This window comes from Schistocerca serialis, chromosome 9 (genome assembly GCF_023864345.2).
Source record: "Schistocerca serialis cubense isolate TAMUIC-IGC-003099 chromosome 9, iqSchSeri2.2, whole genome shotgun sequence".
Taxonomy (NCBI): Eukaryota; Metazoa; Arthropoda; class Insecta; order Orthoptera; family Acrididae; genus Schistocerca; species Schistocerca serialis.
In genome coordinates, this window is record NC_064646.1 from 395,826,300 (window position 1) to 395,852,401 (window position 26,102).

Here is a 26,102-nt window from a genome sequence, read left to right on the forward strand (position 1 = left end):
AATTTCTTACAGCAAACTATTTTGAACTGATTTTTTATGCTCCTTACTCACCTGACCTGTCGCCTAGCATTTTTTTTTCTTTTTCAGACAGTGAAAAGCACACTCCATGGTCACACATCCTCCACTTGTGCCACTTTTGCATAAGTGATTTTCCAGTGATCTGAAACCCCAATGAGGTGTGTGCAGTGACTGTGGAACCATGGCATCAAGGTTGGGAAAAGTGTATATGGCAGCAGGGAGATTAGGTTGAGAAATGACAGAAGTTTCAGATTTTGTGTGTGAGCATTTTGTGAAAAAGGAAATTGGTGACCTTAGAAGCAAAATGTAACTAACATAAATCAGGTGCTTGAAAGTCTCTTACACCCTTTGAAATAGTACTTCTGGTGTATCATACCCAGCATTACAGTGCATATAGCTCTTTTAGTATACCTACCCCTCCCCCTAATCCCCATATTTATCTTTCCTTTTGCAGCATGGGAGATTGATTGACACAGTTCCACTGTGGACCATTCATAAAATAAGAGAAAGCCAATGTAGGAAATCAAAATGTCATAATAAACATACAGTTGAGTCTTTTCCACTGAAATCACACAGTTTCACTGTGAATCATTCATCAAATGAGAGAGAGCCAATGTAAGAAATCAAAATGTCATCATAAACATACAGTTGAGTCTTTTCCACTGAAATACTACAATACCTATCTCCTGCCACTCAGAGTATCATCTACATTTATTACACTACAGTTGAGTTGGTTTAAGAAGATCACTGACAGGTAGCACCACTGTCCTCAGCTCTCAGTTGACCAGCGCTAACAGCTGCAGGCGAAATCAATAGCCATCTACAGAGCTGTGACAGCACTGAGATTTTGCCACAGAGATGTTTACAAAATTAGTTTATGTGACTGGTTGTGGTAGGCATGTGAAGCTGCCGTGCCCAGCCCACTGCAACTGTCAGGAAACTTCTTAAGCCGATTGTCTACAGTAACCTTTTAAATAGTGCATTATATGTGCTTTTAAGGTAAAGTTGTGAGATTTCCATCCAATGCGTGGGATGTAGTTCCATAGAGCATAGCAGTGCAGCCCTGAGAGGAAGACTGCAACACTGGGATCCAAATATTGGGAAAAGATTTCATGACACCACGCAAAATCTCTGAATGTCTTACAGTTATTGGCTTCTGAGCTGTGGATGTATAAAGAGCACTCAAATGAAAACCAAACACCTGCCACAAGCACTAAAACATTTATCCCATTGGGTGACGAGATGATCAATTTAGTTTCACAGAATGTGGTCGGCTGCTGACGGATCCACAGGCACTCTTTCGTACAACTGAAACCAACATCCACGCATGTCTTTCTTCAGGTCACCAATGATGCGAAAATCTCATGGTGAAAGATCCGGGTGTATGGAGGATGTTGCAGTGCTTCCCAACCAAATCGCTGAAACATAGTGTTCATCCAATTGGAAATATGATGGTGGGCATTCTTGTGCATCAGGATGATTCTGTCCTGCAGCATTCCGACATCCCAAGGGCAAATGGAAAACCCAGCAGTGGAAACATCCCACATCTCCTCCACCAAAGGAATCCAAAGCTGTTCACACAAGCTCCACTGAGGTCAGGATGACTTTCTTCTTTGACTGCAGGGGCCTGCTGCTCATTCAGTTTCTTGAACATGGAACCACAATCAATACACAGTGGTATTACACAAAATGTGACATGTCGTAAAGTCAAAACATCCAGGGGTGATGTCGGATGGAATAGTCCTCCAGCACGATAATGCCCACTCCCACACTATTAAATGGACAAAGGCTATGCTTCAGTGATTTGGTTGGGAAGCTTTGCAGATTCCTCCATACAGATCAGCCTTTTCACCATGTGATTTTCACTTCTTTGGCTGCGCAAAGAAAGACATACATGGACGTCAGTTGCAGTCGGACAAGGTGACTGCATTCTGCAGTGGAGTAAATGTCTTAAAGTGTGTGGTGATTACTTTTGACTGGAACCACCCTGTGGTGCCAATGTGGTGGGTGTTCGGTTTTCAGTTTACAACCCCTTCTTTGGTGTAGTTCAGTCAGGATGTCAAATATCAATAGTTCTGAATTCTCAGTCTGGGGCAACTAGATAACAAACGAGATAAGTGCTAGTCCCCCCCCCCCCCCCCCCCCCAAGTTTTTGTAAACACCTTGCCTGTGTGACAATAAGTCAACTCAGTCGTCATCCTCATCATCATCTTTGATGATGCCGAGGCGACGAGCAACGGCCTTGACGTTGCCGATGACCTCCTCCTGGACGAGGTTGAAGCTCATGGCGAGAAGTGCGATGCCGAACAGCAGGTACAGGGAGCACAGTGCGATCCCAATCTCGGCGTTCTCGTCCTGGCGCATGCGCCGAGCGGGCACGAAGTCCCCGAAGCCAATGGTGGTGAGCGTGATGAAGCAGAAGTAGGCCGAGTCGAGGAACTGCCAGCCTTCCCACTGGTGGAAGAGGTAGGCGCCGCAGAAGATGTACGTCACCACCAGGAACATGCACAGCCAGATGGGCACAGGGCGCGTACCTCAGGGAAGAGAGATAAGAGAGGCCAATTATCGAGAACTCGATAATACATACTGTATTCCTAACATAGAGTGACGGAATAATGGAAACACGCAAATAATCAAGATAACGGGAGGGGTGGACAGTTTTACGTGGCAATCAGTACATTCCACTGAATGTTTGTAGAACCTGGTGGTAGATAGCGTCATGTTATTGTGCTTTGTGCTGTTACGCGCAAAAAAAAAAAAAAAAAAGACTGCGTTTAGGACCAGGTTATGTTGTGTTTACTTCGTCTTTGTGCCTGCAAATCGTTTTCTGTCTAAACAGAAATAGATTAATCTAGTGCAGCATTCGTTTATCGATACGTACAATTACAAGTACTCCAACAGCGACTAAGCACCACTGCTACATGGCGGCAACAGACAGCGCGGGCTGGGGCAGTGCTGAAAGGTGCTGGAATACTGGCTATGTTCTTGTTTTAGAGCCCCTGCTAATACATATCAGTAAAACAAATATCGCACCTGACTAATTTGGGACCGTACTATTGAATGGGCACGTAAAATCCCGCTTTAAAAATGATTATGTTTGTAACGGGAAACAAACGGACGCTTTTCGTCCAAATGGCTCTGAGCACTATGGGACTTAACTTCTAAGGTCATCAGTCCCCTAGAACTTAGAACTACTTAAACCTAACTAACCTAAGGACATCACACACATTCATGCCCGAGGCAGGATTCGAACCTGCGACCGTAGCGACCGCGCTGTTCCAGACAGTAGCGCCTTTAACCGCTTGGCCACCGCGGCCGGCCTTTTCGTCCACGCTGGGCGTAGAATGAAAGATGCGATGAGCATTACTTGTTTGCGCTGAATCTAGCTACACACTGCAGAAACGAAATTACATATATCTGCCGCAATATCAGAGGATGACTCTTAGGAGAAACACTGTGTGTATATGAAAAAAAAACCTTAATCGTATAACTGTACAGATAGTTGTCTAGAGCACATGTGCAAAATTTTTAAGAAAAAATTCGATATATGTTGATGTGGTACCATATTTCCCACCTTCTGTGAGCGCTATGACTGGTTCGGGTTACACGAGGTATATTAATAAATTGGTTTCATTTTTTTCGGCGGAATATGCCTCTATTTAAGAAGAAGTCAGAAAGAGACAGCCGAGTGTAATGAACTGACAAGATCATGAAATTAGTCACCTGGTGTGTTTTAGACCACAGTCAGCAGAATGATACAGTGTACAAAGAACTGCGCTACGTAGGGTAATACATAGCATAAGTGGATATGGGACGTCAGCTAGGAAACTTCAAAGTTTAAGGAATGACACGAAAATAAACTCGAAAGACGTATGAAAGATTTGGATATGCATCTCATAGAGAATTTTTGAAGCTTGTCTGTGATCATATTGAAATGTTGGAATTATTACCCACATTTAATAGAGAAAAGTATTTTGTTTCGCATTTATAAAAAGATATCTAAGAGATCTACATCTGCACAGATAGCCTGCAAACCAATGTGAAGAGCTTGACAGAGAGCCCTTCCTATAGCACCAGTTATTAGCGTTTCTTCCCCTTCCTTTCACATAGACAGCACGGGAAGAATGATTCTTTAAAAGTCTCTGTGCCTGATTAGTTAGCCTAATCTTGTCCTTGCGAGCCCTACAGGAGCGACACGTAAGAGTTTGTGGTATATTTCTTGAGGCTCATTTAAAGTTGGTTCTTGAAACTGTGAGAGTAGGTCTTCTACGGATAGTTTGTGTCTATCTTCCAGAGTCTGCCAGTTCACTTTGTTTAGCATCTCCGTGAAATTCTCCCACAGATCAAACAAACCTGTGACCATTCGTTACTTCCTTACTTGTAGACACTTGTCAGCCAGAACGTGATGACCACGTATCTAATAGCTGCTTTGGCAATAACAGCGGAGATGCATCGTGGCATGGAAGCAATGAGGCCTTGGTAACTCGCTGAAGGAAGTTGGTTCCACATTTGCACACACAAATCATCTAATTCCTGTAAATTCCGGGGAGGGGGGTGATGAGCTCTGACGCTATGTTCAATCACATCCCAGATGTTCGATCGGTTTCAGATCTGGCGAGTTGGGGGGCCAGTACATCAACTGGAACTCGTCTTTGTGTTCCTCGAACCACTCCAGCACACTCCTGTCCTTGTGAAATGGTGCACTATCTTTTTGAAAAATGCCACAGCCGTCGGGGAACATGATCGTCATGAAGGGGCGCACGGGGGCTGAAACCAGTTTACGATACTCCTTGGCCGTCATGGTGCCTTGCACGAGCTCCACCGGAGTCATATAATGGCCACGTGAATGTTCCTCAGAGCATAATGGAACCGCAGCCATCTTGTCTCTGCCCCACAGTACAGACGACAGTTTCGAGCCCTCTGAAGAAGGTATCGGCATTCATCAGACAATGTAACGCTCTATCACTCCGCCAAGGTCCAGTGCCGATGGTCACGAGCCCATTTCAGTTGCAGTTGCCCATGTCGTGGTGTTAACATTGGCATATGCGTCGTTCATCGGCTGCGGAGGCCCATCATTAGTATTCGGTGCACTGTGTGCTTAGACGCACTTATACTCGATCCAGCATTAAAGTCTAATGTTAGTTCTGCCACAGTTCGCCGCCTGTCCTGTTTTACTAGTCTGCCCAGCCTACGACGTCCGACATCTGTAAAGACGGGTGACCGCCCAATCCCTCAAAAAATGGTTCAAATGGCTCTGAGCACTATAGGACTTAACATCTATGGTCATCAGTCCCCTAGAACTTAGAACTACTTAAACCTAACTAACCTAAGGACAGCACACAACACCCAGCCATCACGAGGCAGAGAAAATCCCTGACCCCGCCGGGAATCGAACCCGGGAACCCGGGCGTGGGAAGCGAGAACGCTACCGCACGACCACGACCCAATCCCTCGACGTCTGGACATGGCACCACCTTGGCTTCGTCAAGTGTTGAAGACGCTCACCACAGCCCTCCTCGGACATCTGGTAAGACACGCAGTTTCTGAAATGCTCGCACCGAGTCTGCGGGCCATCACAATCTGCCGTCGGTCAAACTCACAAGGGGAGAGCACGACGTTGGGATCACAGATTTACTTCAAACTGTACACCTATAGTAGGCCAGTAAAACATCATAACGCGCGTTTAGTAAAGTGCACTACTCTGGCAATTCCGAGAAAATCGCAAGACAAGTTTTACGCGTCTACTATGTGACATACACTATGTGATCAAAAGTATCCGGACACCCCCAAAAACATACGTTATTCAAATTGGGTGCATTGTGCTGCCACCTACTGCCAGGTACTCCATAGTAGCGACCTCAGTAGTCATTCGACATCGTGAGAGAGCAGAATGGGGCACTCTGCAGAACTCAGGAACTTCGAACGTGGTCAGTTGATTGGATGTCACTTGTGTCACACGTATGTACGCGAGATTTCCACACTCCTAAACATCCCTAGCACGTACAGCACAAAAGCGTACAGGCTGACCTCGTCTGTTGACTGACAGAGACCACCAACAGTTAACGAGGGTCGTAAAGTGTAATAGGCAGACATCTATCGAGACCATCACACACGAATTCCAAACTGCATCAGGATCCACTGCAAGTACTATCACAGTTAGGCGGGAGGCGAGAAAACTTGGGTCTCATGGTCGTAAAGTGTAACAGGCAGACATCTATCGAGACCATTACACACGAATTCCAAACTGTATCCGGATCCACTGCAAGTACTATGACAGTTAGGCGGGAGGCGAGAAAACTTGGATTTCATGGTCGAGCAGCTGCTCATAAGCCACACATCACGCCGCTAAATGCCAAACGACGCCTCGATTCGTGTACGGAGCGTAAACATAGATAACGATAGAACAGTGGAAAAACGTTGTGTGGAGTGACGAATCACGGTGCACGATGTGGCCATCCGATGGCAGGGTCTGGGTATGGCGAATGCCCGGTGAACGTCATCTGCCAACGTGTGTAGTGCCAACAGTAAAATTCGTAGGCGGTGGAATTATGGTGTGGTCGTGTTTTTCGTGGAGGGGGCTTGCATTACTTGTTGTTTTGCTTGGCACTATCACAGCACAGGCCTACATTGCTGTTTTAAGCACATTCTTGCTTCCCACTGTTGAAGCGCAATTCCGGGATGGCGACTGCATCTTTCAACATGACGGAGCACCTGTTCATAATGCACGGCCTGTGGCGAAGTAGTTACATGACAATAACATCCCTGTAATGGACTGGCCTGCACAGAGTCCTGACCTGAATCCTACAGAACACCTTTGGGATGTTTTGGAACACCGACTTCGTGCCAGGCCTCACCGACCAACATCGATGCCTCTCCTCAGTGCAGCACTCCGTGAAGAATGGGCTGCCATTCCCCAAGAAACCTTCCAGCACCTGAGTGAACGTATGCCTGCGCGAGTGGAAGCTGTCATCAAGGCTAAGGGCAGGCCAACACCATATTGAATTCCAGCATTACCGATGGAGGGCACCACGAACGTGTAAGTCATTTTTAGCCAGGTGTCCGGATACTTCTGATCACATAGTGTGTGTATCTGTGCGCAGGTGGCGAACATCAGAGTTCATGGTGATCAAGTGGAGCCGGCATGGTAGCTCTGCGTGTTCGGTCAGAGGGTTAGCCGCCCTCGGTAATAAAAAATAAATAAATAAAAAGCTGAATGAACGGATCAACGTTGAAATTGAACGGGTGTCATGGGATGTCCGCTCCGAACAACTGCAACGAACAATAACGGGAAAATGAGATTTAAAAAATGTGGTTAGCATTCGAGCTTCGTAAGACGAATTCGTGTGAGGCGACTCAAACTTAATTTTAAATCCATACTATCAGAAGAAAGAGAAATTTTTCAAAATGTCAAGGAGGTGTGGCCTTAGACACTGCGAACATTCCCTGTAAATGCGGGAAAGCTGCATTCATTCAGTGTAGTAAATGCCGTTTCAATGCATGTTTTTCATGTCTGCGTGACAAATACCATCGTGCAACATGTGCTGTCGAGAACACATCCCGAGTAATTGTACATTACTCTTGGGGTCTGGCACATTGTGACTTACTATGCAACTGAACAACGTCATCCGCGTCAGTATTTTCCAAGCTTGTCCCTCGTCCTTGAAAATTTAATTAAAAATAGTAAATGGAGAAATAACATACGAAATTCACTGCAATTTCGTGAAAATGCACTTGGGTTTTTTATTATGTTACCTCTCAAATGTCATGCTAATTAACTAATGTGAGCAGTGAGAAAAAACATCCACGATCCTCTCGCTAAACGCGAACGCTAACCACTTTCTTTTATCTCAATTTGTTCGTTAATGTTCGTTGCATTTATTCGGGGCGGATATCCCATGACACCCCTGCAGGTTCATCGTTGATCTGTTCACACACACACTTCTTACAGCCAGCACCTTTGCACAGATTCATCAGTTACGTAATAGAAGCGTAACACTTCTCTTTCGATTTTCTCGGAATTGCCAGAGTGGCGCAACTTATTTCTTGCACATTATGTTGTTTTAATGTCCTGCTAAAGATGTGCAAAGTTTGAAGTAAATCCGTGATTCGAACGTCGTGGCCTCCCGTTGTCCCATTCTACTCACGGGCAGCACGCTCACTATCACATGCACTGTTCGGTGTCTTGACTAGTAGTCATTCCTCGCCAGGTGACTCAGCTCTCGCCTGGACGGGTTTAAATCGATAGTAGGTCGGTGGTCATAATGTTCTGGCTGATCAGTGTAAGTTCAATACACCCTGTTAGCCCTATTTGCTACAGGGCTCACACACTTCAGCAATATACTAAATGGGTTGCACGAGTGTTTCGTGGGCAATCTCTTTTGTAGACTGGTTGCTTTCCCTAGTATTCTGGCAATAAACTGAAATCTGCCACCTGCTTTATCTACAACTGAGCTTATGTGACCTTTCCATTTCACATCTCCGCAAATTGTTACACCCAAGTACTCGTATTTGTATGAGTTGACCGATTTCAGCTGTGTCTCATTGAGATTGTGGTCACAGGATACTATGTTTTCGTTTTATGAAGTGTAAAATCATTCATTTCTGAACTTTTAAGGCAAGTTGTGAATTTGCACCCATGATCCTTCTGAATATTTGTGCAGCTTTTTTTCAGACAGTACCTCATCATAGGTCGGATTAACGACGAGAGCCGGTATGCCGGCCAGCATGGATGTGGTTTTTAGGCGGTTTTCCACATCCTGCTAGGTGGATACCGGGCTGGTCCCCGCGTTCTGCCTCAGTTACACGACTCGCAGACATTTGAAAACGTTCGCACTATTCCATGGCTTACACTAGACGCAGACAGCTGGGGTACACTAATTCCGTTCCGGGGGGTACGGGGCGGCGGCAGGAAGGGCATCCAGCCACCCACTGCAATTAACACCGCCAAATCAATAGTAACACGGCCGACCGCGCGTAACGCGGGACAAAGGCTCCAAGAAAGAAAGAAGAAAACCTCATTCTAGGTAACTAATATTGGTGTTAAAACTGTCTGAAAAAACTAGAGGACACTGCAAATTATCAGCTTAAGGCATTCTGTAGATTTCAACTGAGAGAGTAACAGATTGACATCCAAGCTTACGAATCCAAAGAAAAAATAAAAGCTGCTCTTTTTTCTGCCATAAAGAATCAGTTTCTACAAATACAGACAGCGCTGTATTTGATGAAAATTTTGAGGAGAACTGATGTGCTGGGTGTGTACGAGGAGAACTGGACGTGCTGGGCGTATACGAGTATGAGGGCTGAGCGCTTGAGTTTTGTACAGGTGTGAATGATTTACGTTAAAATCATTGTAATTTGTGTAAATCTTGGAAACCAAAAGTTATAAAAAAATCCTGATCCAGACTATAATCGTTAGCTGTTACCATTTAGGAAAAAATGCTGTTTCATCTAATGAATTCGTGTTTTCTGGGTGGACTGTACTACCAAATCACTGTGTTCCTCGTACTTAACGTTATTTATATTTGTATGTAATATTTTGATTAAGGTGGCCTCACTGTGGTTCCACCACTACCCAAATAAGGCCTAAGGTAGGCCTCATTTAACTCTATTGTACAGCTGTGGTGCACCTGGCTTTCCTCTCAAAGAATTTATTTAGCATTCTTCATTAACTGAAGTATTTGCAAGGTACGTACTACAAGCGTTTAGGTGAATAATCTTGTAATGAATTTATTAAACAAGCAGTCCTGTAAAAAGAAAACCAAACCACAAAACTATTTGAATTGAATATATTTAAAAACAAACGTTACAACATGACAAGTAAACATCTGATGCTGAAACAGGTGATATTCATGTGGTGATTATGATTTGCACAGTGAAATGTTGTGGCACTGATGTAACACTGGGCGACGATAAAGGTGGTTCTGTAAGCTTGCTGTAAGATGATGCTCAGAGGCTTTATGACTAGGTCTCAGTAAACATAAGGATGGAATTGGATCATGACATCGGGAAAGAAAAGTGAAACCTGGAAACAGGTAAGTAGATGATGTTGGGGGGTGGGAAATTAGATGAGTGAATTTGCCAGGAGAGCATTTGCTTTGAATCGGGAAGTGGATTCGACTGTCTTGCGTCGAAGATTGGGTACAGCAGCATTTGGGAAAGCTGCACGTGAAAGTATGTTACCTATTGTATGTGTACATTGTGTATTGTACCGGGGACCTAGAAACAATGGAGAGGCTTCGTCCCACCGTAGCCCTCAGTGGTTCACAACCTCATAACAGGCCGCAGCAGTCCACACATCTCACAGCCGCCCCACACCGAACCCACGGTTATTGTGCAGTTAGGCCCCCAGTGGACCCCCTCTCCCCTCTTCAGGAACGTCTCATACCAGACAAGTGAGAACCCACTGTTTTCGTGGTAGAGTGATTATGGTGTACGTGTACGTGGAGACAATGTTTGGCCAGCATTCGCCGACATAGTGTAACTGAGGCGGAACAAGGGGAACCAGACTGCATTCGCCAAGGCAGATGGAAAACCGCCTTGAAAACCATCCACAGGCTGGCTGGCACACGAGACCTCGACACCAATTCGCCGGGCAGATTCGTGCCAGGGTCTGGGACGCCTTCCCGCTCGGGAAGCAGAGCGTTAGACTGCGCGGCTAGCCTGGCGGGCTGTGGTACCTAGGTGGGAGAAAGTGAAATGATAGTGGTTCTGGGAGTATGTGGCTGTGGTATTCAGGTGTAATACTGAACAGACGGACGGCAACATATACTGCCTGACGAAAAAAGTGAAGCACCCAGAAGGTGAGGAAGAAACAAATGAAACTTCGGGTTCGGAGGACATGTGACGTTATTTCAGTGATTACAAAATCGAGTCCAATTGATGAAGAACTCGGCAAGATGAGCGACGTTGTACTCCCTCTGGGCTGGATACATACACTGATCCAGCTGGAAAGGGTATCGTAAGGTCGTTGTATCCTTTCCTGAGGCAAGCTGGTCCACAACTGTTGAAACTAGTCCTTGGTATCGTAGCTCATGGCACTGAGCTGAAATTGACGTCCGAACTTGCCCCACACATGTTCTACCACGGACAGATCTGGGGACGTAACTGGCCTTCAGACTACCTCAACATCATGCAGGCTGTTCACTGAGACATGTGCCATACAAGGAAGAGCATTGTCCTACTGAAAAATGCCACTATGATACTAGCTCACGAGAGGTAACACAAGACGACGCAGAATATCTGTGACGTCAGACTCCCCTCAGTCACTACCAGCTGCGTTCTGCGTTCTCCTTACCATGAAGCCAGAAGTAAACCACTGTGCCTCTCCAAAACATTGGATGGATGAGACCTCTCTCCACGTTGCTCCCATATTCACTGACGATGGTCATCAGGGAGAATGTAGAATCGCGATGCCGCGTGGAAAGTTAGTTTAAGTAGTGTGTAAGTCTAGGTAGCGATGACCTCAGCAGTTTGCTCCCTCAAGAAGTCATACACATTTGAACATTTGAAGAGAACGGCGATTCATCGCCGAAGACAGTGCGACGCCATTCATGAGCAGTAGATGCTTTCTGGTTACGACACCAATCCAAACACAGCCATTTGTTTTGTGTTGTTAAAAGCAGGCTACGTATGTGACAGCAATAACTTAGTTTGGCTGCTGCTAGTCTGCGATCAATGGTGGAGAATGATGCAGGGAGTTCATTACTTGTTCTTGGATGGCATGCGCTGATGTAAAGAGTTATGGTGTGCTTGATGCACAACATGGCGAACCTCCCTTATGGTGGTTAGAAATGGTCCATCAGAACCTCGATGACAAGTATGGCTGCCCTTACGTTCCCATGCATTCCAGTGTCTGTCAGATGCGAATGTCCAACTAATCTGGACGCTGGACGAGTCGACCAGCTGGCCAAATGGAGGCCCACAATGAGGCTCTTCCAAATTCTGTCAGATGCTGATAACTCTGTCCCACACGAGTAAGTGACATCTCAGTGTCCTTCACAGCCATCATTCCACATCTGACGCTTTTCGTCAGACCTGGTGACAACGCTAAATACGAACAACACTAATGCTGTCTAGTGTTCACTCTGTCACAGTGCGGTACTTCACTTTTTTTTGTCAGGTACACTCTTGTTCAGAAAAAAAGAACATCTTGAAAATCTAGAGATAGGACGTTCATATTCGCAGGACATTTACTATGTTCTGCAGAAATAATTGGCATTTTAACCACGTCGGCCCTCGGGTTCAAGGTCAACATCGATATTACGGCGCAACAGCACCTACCACTAAAATGTGCCTGCAGCTCTCGTTGTCTCTAGATACCGAAGGTAATGGATTAGTGTGACTTGAGCAGAGGTGCAGAGTGCCTCGCAAACATAAGAGCGAAAAGTACCGACAAATCAGTGAGTTTGAAAGAGGGCGGATTGTTGGCATGAGAGAATGTGATGTATCCATATGGGGAAATTGTTGCTCGTATGGGACGAAGTGTTTCGGCTGTGCAACGGGTCAGAGCAGAATGGACCACGGAAGGCCGTAAAACACGACGAGATGGGTCAGGTCGCACCATCCAGGCGATACCCCGAGCATATCGACACCTCTATCGAATGCCATTGCAGGACAGATTTGTGTCTCCCTCGAGTCTGGCGCAACTGTGGAACAGTTTAACACATCGTACGCTACCAGGGATACCAGTCCATCGCCTTTTATTACAGCACGGGTTAGGTGCGCGTCCTCCACTTCTCCACCTACCTTTGACGAATGTGCAGAAATATGCTAGAGAACAATGGTGTATGGAACGACGTCACCGGGGATAGGAATGGATCAGATAGTGTTTTCAGACGTATCCAGGTTCTGTTTGTTTGTACACTACTGGCCATTAAAATTGCTACACCACGAAGATGACGGGCTACAGACGCGAAATTTAACCGACAGGAAGAAGATGCTGTGATGTGCAAATGATTAACTTCTCAGAGCATTCACACAAGGTTGGCGCCGATGGCGACACCTACAGCGTGCTGACATGAGGAAAGTTTCCAACCAATTTCTCAAACATAAACAGCAGTTGACCGGCGTTGCCTGGTGAAACGTTGTTGTGATTCCTTGTCCAAGGAGGAGAAATGCGTACCATCACGTTTCCGACTTTGATAAAAGTCGGATTGTAGCCTATCGCGATTGCAGTTTATCGTATCGCGACATTTCTGCTCGCGTTGGTCGAGATTCAATGACTGTTAGCAGAACATGGAATCGGTGGGTTCAGGAGGGTAATACGGAACGCCGTGCTGGATCCCAACGGCCTCGTATCACTAGCAGTCGAGATGACAGGCATCTTATCAATATGGCTGTAACGGATCGTGCAGCCACGTCTCGGTTCCTGAGTCAACAGATGGGGACGTTTGCAAGACAACAACCATCTGCACGAACAGACCGGCGACGTTTGCAGCAGCGTGATCAGCTCCGATACAATGGCTGCGGTTACCCTTGACGCTGCATCACAGACAGGAGCGCCTGCGATGGTGTACTCAACGACGAACTTGGGTGCACGAATGGTAAAACGTCATTTTTTCGGATGAATCCAGGTTCTGTTTACAGCATCATGATGGTCGCATCCGTGTTTGGCGACTCGCGGTGAATGCACGACCGCATGTTGCAGGTCCTGTACGGGCCTTTATGGATACAGAAAATGTTTGAATGCTCCCCTGGCCAGCACATTCTCCAGATCTCTCACCAATTGAAAACGTCTAGTCAATGGTGGCCGAGCAACTGGCTCGTCACAATACGCCAGTCACTACTCTTGATGAACTATGGTATCATGTTGAAGCTGCATGGGCAGCTGTAGCTGCTCTGTTTGACTCAATGCCCAGGCGTATCAAGGCCATTATTATGGCCAGAGGTGGTTGTTCTGGGTACTGATTTCTCAGGACCTATGCACCCAAATTGCGTGAAAATGTAATCACATGTCAGTTCTAGTATAATATATTCGTCCAATGAATACTCGTTTATCATCTGCATGTCTTCTTGGTGTAGCAATTTTAATGGCCAGTAGTGTAAATGATGGCCGCATTTTGGTTTGCGGCATCATAGTGACTGCATTCGCTGTATGGAGCGCCAACTCGAGGTCTTATGGTGTGGGGTGCTATTGGGTGAAACAAAAAATCACACCTGGTGCGTGTCCACGGCACTGTGACCGGTGTGAGTTACGTGAATGACATTCTGGGACCCATAGCTATACCCTTTCTGCACAACACCCCAAACGCCATTTTTCAGTAAGCCAACTGCATGAGCACACGTGCCTTCTTGGTGTAACAGGGTGTCAGCCTTTTGCCCTGGCCCGTCAGATCACCAGAATTGTCTAAAAAATGGTTCAAATGGCTGTGAGCACTATGGGACTTAACATCTGAGGTCATCAGTCCCCTAGAACTTAGACCTACTTAAACCTAACTAACCTAAGGACATCACACACATCCATGCCCGAGGCAGGATTCGAACCTGCGACCGTAGCAGTCGCGCGGTTCCGGACTGAGCGCCTAGAACCGCTAGACCACCGCGGCCGGCCCAGAATTGTCTCCAATCGAAAATTTGTGGGATATGGTGAAACGACAGGTGCAGCGCTGTGACACATTGCCAACAACTTGCTATGAACTCTGGAACCAGGTGCCTGCAGCATGGGTGGCTATACCACAGGACGTCATTAGCGCCTTATGCGCGTCGATGCCATCACACATGGAGCAAGTTATCAGGGCCCAGGACATATGCTGAACCGAGGCGCCTGAATGGCTTCAGATAGTACAAGGGTGAGCGAAATGAAAACCTTAAATATTTTTGTAAATATTATTTATTGTGCAGAAGTGGCACAAAGCTGTATCACTTTTCAACATAATCTCCCCCATGCTCAATGCAAGTCATCCAGCCCTTAAAAAGTGCATAAATTCCTTTAGAAAAAAATTCTTTTGGTAGTCTCCGCAACAACTCATGCACTGCGTGGCGTAACTGTTCATCAGTACAGAACTCTTTCTTCCCATTGCGTCTTTGAGTGGTCCAAACATATGGAAATCACTTGGGGCAAGGTCTGGTGAGTATGGTGGATGGGGAAGACACTCAAAATGCAGGTCTGTGATTGTTGCAACTGTGGTACGGGCAGTGTGGGGTCTTGGATTGTCTTGTTGCAAAAGGACACCGGCTGACAGCAATCCACATCGCTTTGATTTGATTGCAGGCCGCAGATGATTTTTTAGGAGATCTGTGTCTGATGCATTGGTGACAATGGTCCCTCTAGGCATGTAATGCTCCAAAATGACGCCTTTTTCGTCCCAAAAGAGAGTCAGCATAACCTTCCCTGCTGATAGTTCTGTTCGAAACTTCTTTGGTTTTGGTGCTGGGGAATGGCGCCATTCCTTGCTCGCTCTCTTCGTTTCCGGTTGGTGGAAGTGAACCCAGGTTTCGTCGCCAGTAACGATTCTTGCAAGGAACCATCACCTTCTCGTTCAAAGCGCCAAAGACGTTCTCTCATTTCAGGAGTCAGGTGCTGTGACACCCATCTTGCAGACACTTTGTGAAACTGGAGCATATCATGCACAATGTGGTGTGCTGACCCATGACTAATCTGTAAACATGCTGCAATGTCATTCAGTGTCACTCTGCGGTTTTCCTTCACTATGGCTTCAACTGCTGCAATGTTCTGTGGAGTCACAACTCGTTGTGCCTGACCTGGACGAGGAGCATCTTCCACTAAAGTCACACCATTTGCGAACTTCCTTCTCCATTCGTAGACTTGCTGCTGTGACAAACATGCATCACCGTACTGAACCTTCATTCGTCGATGAATTTCAATAGGTTTCACACCTTCACTAGGCAAAAACCGAATAATAGAATGCTGTTCTTCCCTGGTGCAAGTCGCTAGTGGGGCGACCGTGTTTATATTGATACTGCGACGGTATGTGTGCATCTGCACTATGCTGCCACCTACAGGCCATTCTGCACGCTGTTTGTAGCACGCTTACCAACTTACAGGATAACGGCGCGAAATTTCGATCTGTTATTACAAATTTAAGGTTTTCATTTGACTCACCCTCGTATTTTCGGACGAATCCAGCTTCTGCAGAACATACTACCATACATGTCCACTGAGTATAAACGTCCTTCAAGGTGTCCTGTTTTTTTTTTTTTTTTCTTTTTCTGAGCGTGAGTGTATTTCACGATTCAGCAATGAGTGCAGTACGTCAGGAGGTATTTGGAAGGAGTGTTGTGTCGATGACAAGAGCGAGTGTTGACAAAAAATGGTTCAAATGGCTCTGAGCACTGTGGGACTTAACATCTATGGTCATCAGTCCCTTAGAACTACTTAAACCTAACTAACCTAAGGACATCATAGAACACCCACTCATCACGAGGCAGAGAAAATCCCTGACCCCGCCGGAATCCCTGACCCCGCCGGGAATCGAACCCGGTTACCCGGGCGCGGGAAGCGAGAACGCTACCGCGCGACCACGAGCTGCGGACGAGTGTTGATACTTAATGGATATGAGAGTGAGTGGAGTGACGTGGTACGTGTGGTGTTCCACGAGGTGCAGAAGCAGGAGCGGCTACCTGGGTGCTGCTGGCTGCCGTACAGAGAGTCTCCGCCGGTGTACAGCTCGTATTCGTACAGCTCGTCGTCGAAGACTTCCGGCTCCCGCAGGCGCGACATGCGAGACCCCTGGCGGCTGATGGCGAAGCCCATGGGCGTCATGACGCGCGGCCGTGAGGGGCTAACGTGTCCCGACCGCATCGAAGACATCCCGCGGCTGCGGCCGGACGACTCCCTGCGAATGGAAAGCAGTGTTCCTTAGTATCTTTGGTCCAAGTGTTACACAGCGACTCTAAAAAATATGAGGTTCACATAATAAATGATGTCCATAAAGCTTCTTTAATATAATAAAAAAATATTAACAAAGACAACTGAAGCCTTGTCTTCCAGAACAGCAAACGTCCACCAACATTACTCCTGAAAAAATGAATTATTTATGTTTATATATGAAGCTATTCAGTTTATTATACTGATATTTTGTGTGCAGCTAAGTAATACGCAGCTAAGTAATACGCATGCGTATTCAAATACAGAGATATGTAAATAGGCAGAATACGGTGCTGCGGTCGGCAAAGCCTATATAAGACAAGTGGCTGGCGCAGTTGTTAGATCGGTTACTGCTGCTTCAATGGCAGGTTATCAAGATTTAAGCGTGGTGTTACACTCGGCGAACGAGCGATGGGACACAGCATCTCTGAGGAAGCAATGAAGTGCGGATTTTCCTGTACGCTCATTTCACGAGTGTACCGCGAATATTAGGAATCGGAAAAAAGATCCTGCAAGAACGGGCCCAACGACGACTGAAGAGAATCGTTCAACGTGACAGAAGTGCAACTCTTCCGCAAAATGCCCGATATGGGCCTTGAGAGCAGAGAGCCCACTCGTGTACCCTTGATGACTGCACGACACAAAGCTTTACGCCTTGCCTGGACTGTAGATGACTGTAAACATAGCCTGGTCGGACGAGTCTCGTTTCAGATAATATCGAGCGGAAGATCCATGGACCCTGCAGGTCAGCAGTTCAAGGTAATGGAAGCTCTATAATGATGTGGGGCGTGCGCAGTTGTAGTGATATGGGACCCCTGATACGTTTAGACATGACTCTGACTGTTGACACGTACGTAAGCATCCTGCCTAATCACTTGCATCCATTCGTGTCCATTGTGCATTCCGACGGACTTGGGCAATTCCAACAGGGCAATGCGGCGCCCCACGCGTCCAGAATTGCTACCGAGTAGCTTCAGGAACACTCTTCTGAGTTTAAACAGTTCCGCTGGCCACCAGAATCCTCAGACATGAACATTATCGAGCACAGCTGGGATGCCCTACAACGCGTTGTTAAGAAGAGATCTCCACCTCTCGTACTCTTACGGATTTATGGACCGACCTGCAGGATTCATGGTGTCAGCTCCCTCCGGCACTACTTCAGACATTAGTCAAGTCCACGCCACGCCGTGCTGCGGCACTTCTGCGTGTTCCCGGGGGCCCTACACGATATTAGACAGGTGTACAAGTTTCTTTGGCTCTTCAGCGCATTATGTATCATTTTGTAATAAATGTCATATCCTGTACAACTGAATTAATTTCAGTAATACACTCCTGGAAATTGAAATAAGAACACCGTGAATTCACTGTCCCAGGAAGGGGAAACTTTATTGACACATTCCTGGGGTCAGATACATCACATGATCACACTGACAGAACCACAGGCACATAGACACAGGCAACAGAGCATGCACAATGTTGGCACTAGTACAGTGTATATCCACCTTTCGCAGCAATGCAGGCTGCTATTCTCCCATGGAGACGATCGTAGAGATGCTGGATGTAGTTCTGTGGAACGGCTTGCCATGCCATTTCCACCTGGCGCCTCAGTTGGACCAGCGTTCGTGCTGGACGTGCAGACCGCGTGAGACGACGCTTCATCCAGTCCCAAACATGCTCAATGGGGGACAGATCCGGAGATCTTGCTGGCCAGGGTAGTTGACTTACACCTTCTAGAGCACGTTGGGTGGCACGGGATACATGCGGACGTGCATTGTCCTGTTGGAACGGCAAGTTCCCTTGCCGGTCTAGGAATGGTAGAACGATGGGTTCGATGACGGTTTGGATGTACCGTGCACTATTCAGTGTCTCCTCGACGATCACCAGTGGTGTACGGCCAGTGTAGGAGATCGCTCCCCACACCATGATGCCGGGTGTTGGCCCTGTGTGCCTCGGTCGTATGCAGTCCTGATTGTGGCGCTCACCTGCACGGCGCCAAACACGCATACGACCATCATTGGCACCAAGGCAGAAGCGACTCTCATCGCTGAAGACGACACGTCTCCATTCGTCCCTCCATTCACGCCTGTCGCGACACCACTGGAGGCGGGCTGCACGATGTTGGGGCGTGAGTGGAAGACGGCCTAACGGTGTGCGGGACCGTAGCCCAGCTTCATGGAGACGGTTGCGAATGGTCCTCGCCGATACCCCAGGAGCAACAGTGTCCCTAATTTGCTGGGAAGTGGCGGTGCGGTCCCCTACGGCACTGCGTAGGATCCTACGGTCTTGGCGTGCATCCGTGCGTCGCTGCGGTCCGGTCCCAGGTCGACGGGCACGTGCACCTTCCGCCGACCACTGGCGACAACATCGATGTACTGTGGAGACCTCACGCCCCACGTGTTGGGCAATTCGGCGGTACGTCCGCCCGGCCTCCCGCATGCCCACTATAGGCCCTCGCTCAAAGTCCGTCAACTGCACATACGGTTCACGTCCACGCTGTCGCGGCATGCTACCAGTGTTAAAGACTGCGATGGAGCTCCGTATGCCACGGCAAACTGGCTGACACTGACGGCGGCGGTGCACAAATGCTGCGCAGCTAGCGCCATTCGACGGCCAACACCGCGGTTCCTGGTGTGTCCGCTGTGCCGTGCGTGTGATCATTGCTTGTACAGCCCTCTCGCAGTGTCCGGAGCAAGTATGGTGGGTCTGACACACCGGTGTCAATGTGTTCTTTTTTCCATTTCCAGGATTGTATGTAATGCTGTTTTCAATCCGAAGGTTGACCAATTTCAAAGAAGGGTAGCTCGTTTTGTATTATCACTAAATAGGGGAGAAATTGCCACGGATATGACGCGCGAATTGAGGTGGCAGTTACTAAAACAAAGGATGTGTTTGATTGCGACAGTATCTTTTCACGAAATTTCTATCACCAACTTTCTCTTCCGAATGTCAAAATATTTTGCTGGCGCCCATCGTAAGAAAATTAGAGAAATCAGATGTCGTACGTAAGGATTTAAGTGTTCGACTTCCCGTGCGATATTCGAGGGTGGAACGGTAGACAAATAGCTTGAAGATGGTTCAATGATCCCTATGTCAGGCAATTAATTGTGGATTGCAGAGTAGTCATATAGATGTAGACGTAGCATCCTTTATTACAGACGGCCCTATTTTAAGAAGCGTTACACTGTTGGATTTCTGCTTTGAACTAACTTTCTCAGCCACTTATGAGGGCGCCTACAGTTTAACGTGGATTTAAAACCACAATGCAGCTCGGCATTTTTCAGATCGACAAACATAGCGAAAGGCGAAAGAAATGTAAAGTGACAGATGAAAATCCCAAGACTGACTGCGGATCCAACCTGATAGTTTTACGAATGAAATGATAATTAAATCAAGACCCTAAGCTATCGACAGGCGTTGATATACATCAACGGGGACAGTTTTAAATGTGTGCCCCTACCGGGACTCGAACCCGGGACCTCCTGCATTCATGGCAGACGCTCTGTCCATCTGAGCCACCAAGGTCACAGAGGATAGTGCGACTGCAGGGATTTATCCCTTGCACGCTCTCCGTGAGACCCACATCCCCAACTTAATGTCCACACACTACAATCGTAGTGCCCCTGCCCATTACAGTCATTACTCGCGGCAGACAATCTTACCGAGTCCCGTAAGAGTTCGGGCAATGCGTGTGCATCCAGCACAGAAGAAGAAGGTCAATAGCCGGTTAGCCTTAACTATATGGAGATGGTATCTGTTCTTTCGGACACGTCCGAAAGAACAGATACCATCTTCATATGAGAGTTTTACATCCACCGCCTGGCACTTTCCTATTGAGCCACTGATAGGAAAAATATCTAAACAAGCGAGATGCAACTACTGCACTGTCCATGGGCCACAACCTCTCCTAATTCAACGATGAAGGTATGGTTATTGAGGCGCTCACGGCCGTTAACATCGAAATGGGATAATCTCGAAGAAAACAGGATGTACAGTCTCCACCACCATACATTAAATGCATGTCTGCGAAGTCTTATAACGAATAATGCAACATCTTCGACAATCAACCGTTAATTTGAACTCACGCATCACAGACAGTAGTGCATTTTTTTATTATGGTAGCGCCACCAACAGACGATGGGCGATTAATTGCAAGTAATAGATAGATCCTAGTTATTCTGGTAATCGATAACAGATATTCCATTATTTGTTCCACGTCAATTAATTTTACATAATCGATTTCCATTACGATTAATGATTTCAATTTTTGCTTTTTTGTTAGCCTGTCGAGTGTTGACTCGCTGTCTATAGCTTAATTACGGAAGGAAGTTGGACTATTCCCTAAAACTCATCGTGTAACGTCGGCACATATCGGAAGGTTTCGTGTCGACTGCGTTCTGTTCACGATTCCTGCCAATATCAGCAATCTAATAGTAGACGCTCTTAAGTAGCGTGGCGAAGTCTCGTCTGGTGTGTGTCAATTCAGAAAAGTAACGCAACCAGTGTGTTTGAACATGAAAGTCTCTTTGATGTGTTTTCACCAAACGTTGTAGCTTAAGTTGTAATTTATACCACAGCTACTGTCCAGTACGAGGCTTCCGAACCTGTCAGTTGTCAGCACTGGGCGGAAATAAGTAAACATCCCCCCTTTCAGTTCCTCTCACCACACGGCGGCAATATTCTGCTTAGTGCGGCTCGTAAATATCTGGGAACAGTGGCTTCCACTGTTCCATCTGAAAGACTGTTTCCAGTAACAGCTTGCCATTCGAGTCTAAGGGGAAAAATATTACGTAAATTGTGTCCCTCAGTTCCCTTCCTGAAAAATTTTGGTGCTTGTAAGCATACTCACTTCGGTAGCTGTGATAAAAACAACGATATTAATTTGCTTTACTTATGAACGTTAAATATTTATACATTTCAGCTAAAAACAAAAAATTGCAATATGCATTTCACAAAATTGAATAACTATTGTTAGTTACAAAAAGAGAAATAGAGGAGTGATAGCATCGATTTAACTCTCTTAGAACAAATCTTTTTATCATAAAAAATAGTTTTAAAGAAATGCTTTACAGACCTAAAAGTAAATACGTGACAATTAATCGAATAATGCATTACTAGGATAATTAATCGATGCGATTAATTGATTGATTTAAACAGTCGAAAACGCCAGTTACTCGACTCTTACTCATAATCGTCCCTCCCCCGACGAACATCGATGCGGCAGGCAGTTGTTCGTTAAGAAACACAAGCAGTTTACAGACGCGCCCCTTCTATGCATTGCCCACCCGTTCAATCTGAAATATTTATTCCGATCTCAGAATACTTAACTTAGGATCCTCTGTTAATTTGTGTATCAAGTCCTCCGGCTACAAGATATCTACTTCTACATTCAGGCTCAGACGAGGTCTTGAAATTTTAGAAAAGCTAATGTTTCGTGAGAAATACAATTAATACTAATATATCACCTACATCTGTACATGAGCGCTCACCAAGATGATTGGCGACAATATTTGCACGTTTTGTCACGGCTTCATTAATTACAGAGGACCTGATTGTGTTTACAATTTGCGCAGCAGAAGACGGTGGAAGAGGAAGATCAGTGTTTGATGTCCCGTCGACAACGAGGTCATTAGAGACGAAGCACAATTTCAGATTTGGCGTGGACGGGAAAGGGATCCTCCGTGACTTTTCAGAGGGAATAAACCCATTATCCACCTAAAGCGATTTCTGGAAGGCACTAAATATCCAATTTTAGCTGGTAGGGACGAGAATATGAACTGCCATCCACTACTATACAACCTTGCTCGGTTTGCGCAACTGAAGTTGCCAACGCACGCTAGAGTTCAAATGGTTCAAATGGCTCTGAGCACTATGGGACTTAACATCTGAGGTCATCAGTCCCCTATAACTTAGAACTACTTAAACCTAACTAACCTAAGGACATCACACACATCCATGCCCGAGGCAGGATTCGAACCTGCGACCGTAGCAGCAGCGCGGTTCCGGACTGAAGCGCCTAGAACCGCTAGACCACCGCGGCCGGCCACGCTAGAGTGTTGGAGCTCGAAAAAGAGGTAAGCGGTTCGCATCCAGTTGGTGGAAGAACCTGTAATCGCTAAAAGATGGCCAGACAGTTAGGGGAAGGAGGTCTGATGGCAAGCAAGACTTTGTGCCACTGCCCTGGTCGAATCTCAAAGATGCCTGCAGAGTACTCTGAAATTTCGGCCCACGCCGGTCATATATTAGTTGGGTGTATTAAGCTCGGCCATCGACCTATACTTGAGTATTGCTCATCAGTGTAGGATCCGTACCAGGTCGGTTTGACAGAAGAGATAGATAAGACCCAAAGAAGAGCGGCGCGTTTCGTCACAGGGTTATTTGGTAAGCGTGATAGCGTTACGGAGATGTTTAGCAAACTCAAGTGGCAGACTCTGCAAGAGAGGGGCTCTGCATAGCGGTGTAGTTTGCTGTCCAGGTTTCGAGAGGGTGCGTTTCTGGATGAGGTATCGAATATATTGCTTCCCCCTACTTATAACTCCCGAGGAGATCACGAATGTAAAATAGAGAGATTCGAGGGCGCACGGAGGCTTTCCGGCAGTCGTTCTTCCCGCGAACCATACGCGACTGGAACAGGAAAGGGAGGTAATTACAGTGGCACGTAAAGTGCCCTCCGCCACACACCGTTGGGTGGCTTGCGGAGTATAAATGTAGGTGTAGATGTAGATGTACTACTCCTGAGCTAAGTATCTTCCATTCCATTCAGAACTTAACAGTGCGTTGCGAAAATTCTCATCTTAGTTACACACACTAGGGAAAACCAGTGATTGTCTTGTATAAGTTTTACTGTGCTTTTCATCCTCAGTCACTGATACATATTCAGGTAGTGTCACAATTCCTACTGCAGGCTTAAACCCAGGGGTTGCAGAGGGGGCTTAGAAGATAATGTTTTAATAAGGAATCCATTTCCCGAAATGTATCGTTTGAATGTATTGGACCACTTTCAAATCTCCCTCTTCACGGTACGATAATAGCGGAGGCAATGAGCTTCGGTCTGTGCGCTCTACAGGAGCCCACGGCATGGGCAAGGTTTCGAGTACTGGTCGTCCAGTTATCTTCTAGGTGAGGAAGGACGTCATCTTCATAGTGGAGAGTTCGGTGCGTCCGTAGACCACCGCAGTTCAACCCTCCTAGTTGTGAAAGCTCCAGCTTCTCGCAGCTGTTGTTGCAGTCAGAAGAAAATCATACGTGGTGTCATAATTACAACAGGGATTGACGATGATCCCCTCTTCTCAGTCTGCGTGCGTACCGTGAAGCGGGAGATTTGAAAATGGTCCTTCACATTAAAATGGTAGATTTCGAAAAATTACTTCCTTACCAAAGCTTTATCTACTTAGTCGCCTTTACAACCCTTAGAAGCCTGTAATAGGAATTGCGAAAAAGGCTGTATATGCGGTGTGTAAACGGTAACTGTTTACAAAGTACCACGTTGATGTAAGGCACGTCGAGACGAACAGCTTGATACAGAACTCTTGCAATCCATCGAGTCGGAAAACAACTTCACATTGGCCTACAAAATCAACTTCGGCCAGAGCGCATGCGCACCGCTCGAGATTTTAATATCCTTTTGCCCTCTTACGCCACCGGCTTAGTCAATCTTAACTGTTTGAAGACCTTGTTTTCTCACTAAAATCGTCCTTGAATATTAAACACATCTTGTTCTTGCAATTACAAATTGTAAATTTTATCTCAAAATAATGTGAATTTTAACACCGTAAAATTAGCATTTAAATCTCCTTGTTTCTCTAGCCTTTAAAGTACGAGACTACTTGTGCTTGTAAGGGTTAAGCTTAGATCGAATTGTAAACGTAATTAATTCTTGCGTAAAGTTTACAAAGGTCATTTTTCTCTCATTAACACCACGCTAAAATTTAAATTACTAATGTTAACGAAATCAAGAAAAATAAAACATCAGACAGGTAAGCTAATAACACGGCGAGGGGATTTTCAAAATCTCGCATGCATTGCAGCTTAAGAGGCTTTTACAGGCCAATTTAAGGTTGTTTCATAGCTTGATAAGCCAGGTGGTACACTGTAACAGTTATCTTTGCAGCCTTTATATTGTGTGAATCGAGGAGACATAACAACCCTTTTTCGTGAACAATTCATGTTACCGAAATGAAGTTTTTGACAAATGGCAGAAAGCAGAAGGGCACGTAATCTGGTTGCATGGTTAACACTCTTAATCATTGTGTCAACAGAGGCAGTGTTCTAAATGAAACGGCGTACTTTTCAACGTCATTCGAAAGCTCTCGAAAAGACGAGTACAGCAATATAGCGCTTGTTAATGTTGACGGTAAAACTTTACATTAAGATATCTGAGACATGTGCTAATGGCTTTCACTCCAAGCTCCATCGTTATATGCTGCAACAAGGTAAGCCCACGCTACTAAGATAAAACGCATTTCCTCTTTTCCCTACTTTGTATGACACAGATCCAAGGTAAACTACGACTTTGGTAAGTGGAACTATACACTAAGTATCAGAAGTTGCTTAGGTAAACTACACTGAAGAGCCAAAGAAAATGGTACACCTGCCTAGTATCATGTAGGCTCCCCAAGAGCACGCAAACGTGTCGCAACACGACGTGGAATGGACTCGTCTAATGTATGGGATAGTGCTGGAGGGAATTGACACCACGAATCCTGCAGGGCTGCCCATAAATCCGTAGGAGTACGAGGGAGTGGAGATCTCTTCTGAACAGCACATTGCAAGGTGTCCCACATATGCTCAATAATATTGATGTCTGGGGAGTTTGGTGGCCAACGGAGGTGCTTAAACTCAGAAGAGTGCTCCTCGATCCACTGCGTAGCAATTATGGAGGGGTGGGGTGTCGCATGGTCCTGCTGGAATGCTCAATGGACATTAATAAACGCAGGTGATCGGACAGGATGCTTTCGTACATGTCACCTGTAGGACTCGTATCTAGACGTATCAGGGGTCCCATATCACTCAAACTGCACACACCCCACACCATTATAGAGGCTCCACTGGCTTGAACAACTCCCTGCTGACATGCAGGATCCACTGATTCATAAGGTTGTCTCCATATCCGTACACAACCAGCCGCTCGGTGCTCGTCTGTCAAGGCAACATGTTTCTTGTCATCAACAGTCCAATGTCGGTGTTGAGGGGCCCAGGCGAGGCGTAAAGCAGCGTGTCGTGTAGTCACCAGGGATACACGAGCGGGCCTCCGTCTTCGAAT

The 26,102-nt window shown here is 46.3% G+C and overlaps 1 protein-coding gene across 1 annotated transcript in view; it reads right to left on the reverse strand.

The window, feature by feature from the left end:
- Positions 1-2,186: 2,186 nt before the first annotated feature.
- LOC126419652 (uncharacterized) overlaps positions 2,187-26,102 on the reverse strand; it is a 626,964-nt gene continuing 603,048 nt past the window's right edge. Inside the window, exons 9-10 of the mRNA XM_050086841.1 lie at positions 16,597-16,811; positions 2,187-2,552 (exon numbers count right to left, since the gene is read on the reverse strand). Of these exons, the coding sequence (XP_049942798.1) occupies positions 2,206-2,552; positions 16,597-16,811 (562 nt within the window). The 3' untranslated portion in view covers positions 2,187-2,205. The remainder of the gene's footprint in view (positions 2,553-16,596; positions 16,812-26,102) is intronic.